Source organism: Phalaenopsis equestris, unplaced genomic scaffold (assembly GCF_001263595.1).
Source record: "Phalaenopsis equestris unplaced genomic scaffold, ASM126359v1 Scaffold000364, whole genome shotgun sequence".
Classification (NCBI taxonomy): domain Eukaryota; kingdom Viridiplantae; phylum Streptophyta; class Magnoliopsida; order Asparagales; family Orchidaceae; genus Phalaenopsis; species Phalaenopsis equestris.
In genome coordinates, this window is record NW_018164806.1 from 624,310 (window position 1) to 627,095 (window position 2,786).

Genomic DNA, 2,786 nt, shown 5'->3' on the forward strand with positions numbered 1-2,786 from the left:
AGTAAATTAAATGCATGTAGAGTAAATTAAATGCAAAAAAAAAAAAAATGAAATGTCAAATGTTTAGTTGAAAAAAAAATGCAAAGTAATTTGATAAAAGAATTTGAAATCTCAAGTTATTTTCAATTTATTCTGAATTTGCTCAAATAAGTTCAATTTGGAATGACTTAGAATTCACAAGCTTTCTGCCCATTTAGATATCACACGAGACATCCAAACATGCTACATTGCATTGACACCACCCCGCACCTATACCAGCACCACTTCATCACCAGCGACAACCTGCATTCACGATCGTGTTGCTTGCTAGACCTTTGACCTCTTGTACCCCATGATGACACCCCATGCCAGCACATCATCAGACCTCTGATTCCATCCACCATTGCCAATAAGCCCACCTAATGTTGTTGTGCCTTAAAAAAAAGTAAAAGAAAAGAATAAAAAGTAATGTTCATGCTTATAGTAATCAAAATAAAAAATAAAAAAACTCTCCTAAATTTATTCTACAATTAATCGAACACCAAAAAGTACTTCAAATGCATTGAATTTATTTTACTAAACATATATAATATAACCAAATTCTACATATCTACAATCAAATAGACCAAGAGTTCCACATGCTGCTTCTTACTAGAGTAATTGGTGTAAGAGTTGAGATGGTGTCCAAACCACTTAACCCATGGCAAACCAATGTTTCTAGTCTTTGAAAAAAAGTGTCCTTTCTCCATGCCCATAAAACAATCCAACTGTTTAGAGGAATTAAGGCAGAAGATAAACTGCTCTAGGAGGATAAAGTCGCCACAAACTACATAGAAAAATAAGCAATAGAGGGATTGATAGGATGATTTTTTCCCATAGATGCACCAAGCACGATAAGAAAACTCATAATGCCCTCCTACAATCTCAAGAAACTACTTAATAATCGAAGTAATTTTTTTGGGACAGACTAATGTCAAATGTTATTTTGTGGAGTTTGATTTTGTTAATCAATTATTCACTCAAGTTCTAAATTTTGTCGATTAAATTTAACGGTGAGTTTACCAAGGGGTACATGGGGGAAGGGGCACGCTGTATTTAGGTTCGGGGGCCTACAACACTAGGAGAACCACATCGTTGGGCCAGCAGCGGCCCTGTGCACAGAAGACAACACCTCTGTACCTAGACCGAGTTTAAAACCGGCGAGCATGGTATTGCGGTGCTTAGATGCAGCGCCGCGGTCCATCGATGCCACCGTCGCGACGCCCTGATGCCCCCATTGCGGCGCCTCAGCTCCGGTAACCCACTTTGAGAAATTTTTCATTTAAAGTTTTGGTTTTAGTAACATAAATGTGTTGGATTTCAAAATCTATTTTTCAAAGGAGATGAGATGAGTATTCTACATTGTGAAAAGGTTTGAGTGTGGTGTAATTTGTATGATTTTAATCATTTTTGCATAATAAATTTATTGGTGTGTGTGTGGCTTTGTGATTTTTTCTCCGTTTTGGGGTTTTTTCACTTTAAATCCAATGTTTTCTTGTTTTGCGTGTTTATGTTCAAACTTTTGCTTCAGATCTCTTGAATTAGTTTTTGATATTTATGTCTCCCAACACCAACATCATCACTAAGGCATCAAACGAAATTTTTATAATTAAATTTACAAAATTATTATCCTTTTACTAACCAATGAACAACCAAACATGCGACTAAGGATTTACAAATCAACCGTAAAAAAAAGCAAAAACCCCAAGCAGAGCAGCTAATTCTACAAAAATCACCGATAAAGTGGGGGAAGAATAACATGATTATGTAAACACGAAAGGTAATGGCTTCTGTTTGGTTTAGTAGTTGAAATCAGAGAAGGCAAAATACAATGGCATTAATATTATTCCAAATGATACCAATAAGGCAAATAAATTATTGCCTTCAGATTTAAAATCAAATAACATCCACTCTGGACAGGTAATTACAGATTTCATCTTGCAACTTAAAATTACAGAGTAAAGCAATAGCACCTGCAAAATGAACCTATTGTTCTAATGCAGCCGCAATCTTCTTTTGGATGAACTCAACTCCAAGACGAGGGGACAATCTCGGGAGTGTTTCCTGCATTTATTTGAAGAAAATATAAAAAAATCATATTTTTCACATAAAATCGAGCACTTGTTTACTATTAATTTTAAAATCAAAGACTTGTTCCGCAACTAAAAAAAATTAGTTTTCTTCAAGAAATGAAAGAACAATGAACAAGTTGAAAGAGCTGCTTTCTCCAACTTCAGTTGAGCCTAAAATGTGGAGCATCTCACTTTTAAATTTCTACTGTTGGGATTTAGCTCACAGCACTGTTTACTAGAAGGCAATCTTTTTAGTTATCAGAGAAAGAAAACATATATATATATATATATATATATATATATATAAATTGAAGTTTATGTGTTAGATTTGTAAATATATGAGAATTGAGTGGTATGTAAATCTTCCAAGAAAATAAATCAAGACTTTTATGTTAATTTTAATATTATCCGCATAAAAACTATGATTTTTCTTTTCAAGCAATGCAGAGCTCAATGTTACATACACTAGAATGTGAAGCTAATTTGAGAGGTTAACAAATTGAAAATTGGCAACAATGCTTTCAGTTTAATCATCATTTAAGTCATAATAAATTATATCTTCTGAACGTGAGGAGGGTAATAATATAAATAAATAAAATATATGAACCACGATAACTAATCCTTAAAGCCAATAGCATGACAGAAAGAGGGGAAGGAGAGCCTGCCTCCTAAAGATTCAAGGGCAAGGGCCAAAAG

At 34.1% G+C, this 2,786-nt stretch overlaps 1 protein-coding gene across 1 annotated transcript in view; it reads right to left on the minus strand.

The window, feature by feature from the left end:
• Positions 1-116: 116 nt before the first annotated feature.
• LOC110026316 overlaps positions 117-2,786 on the minus strand; it is a gene marked incomplete in the record, with an annotated part of 3,251 nt that continues 581 nt past the window's right edge. Inside the window, 2 exon segments of the mRNA XM_020727211.1 lie at positions 117-413; positions 1,992-2,082. Coding sequence (XP_020582870.1) covers positions 2,005-2,082 — 78 coding nt within the window.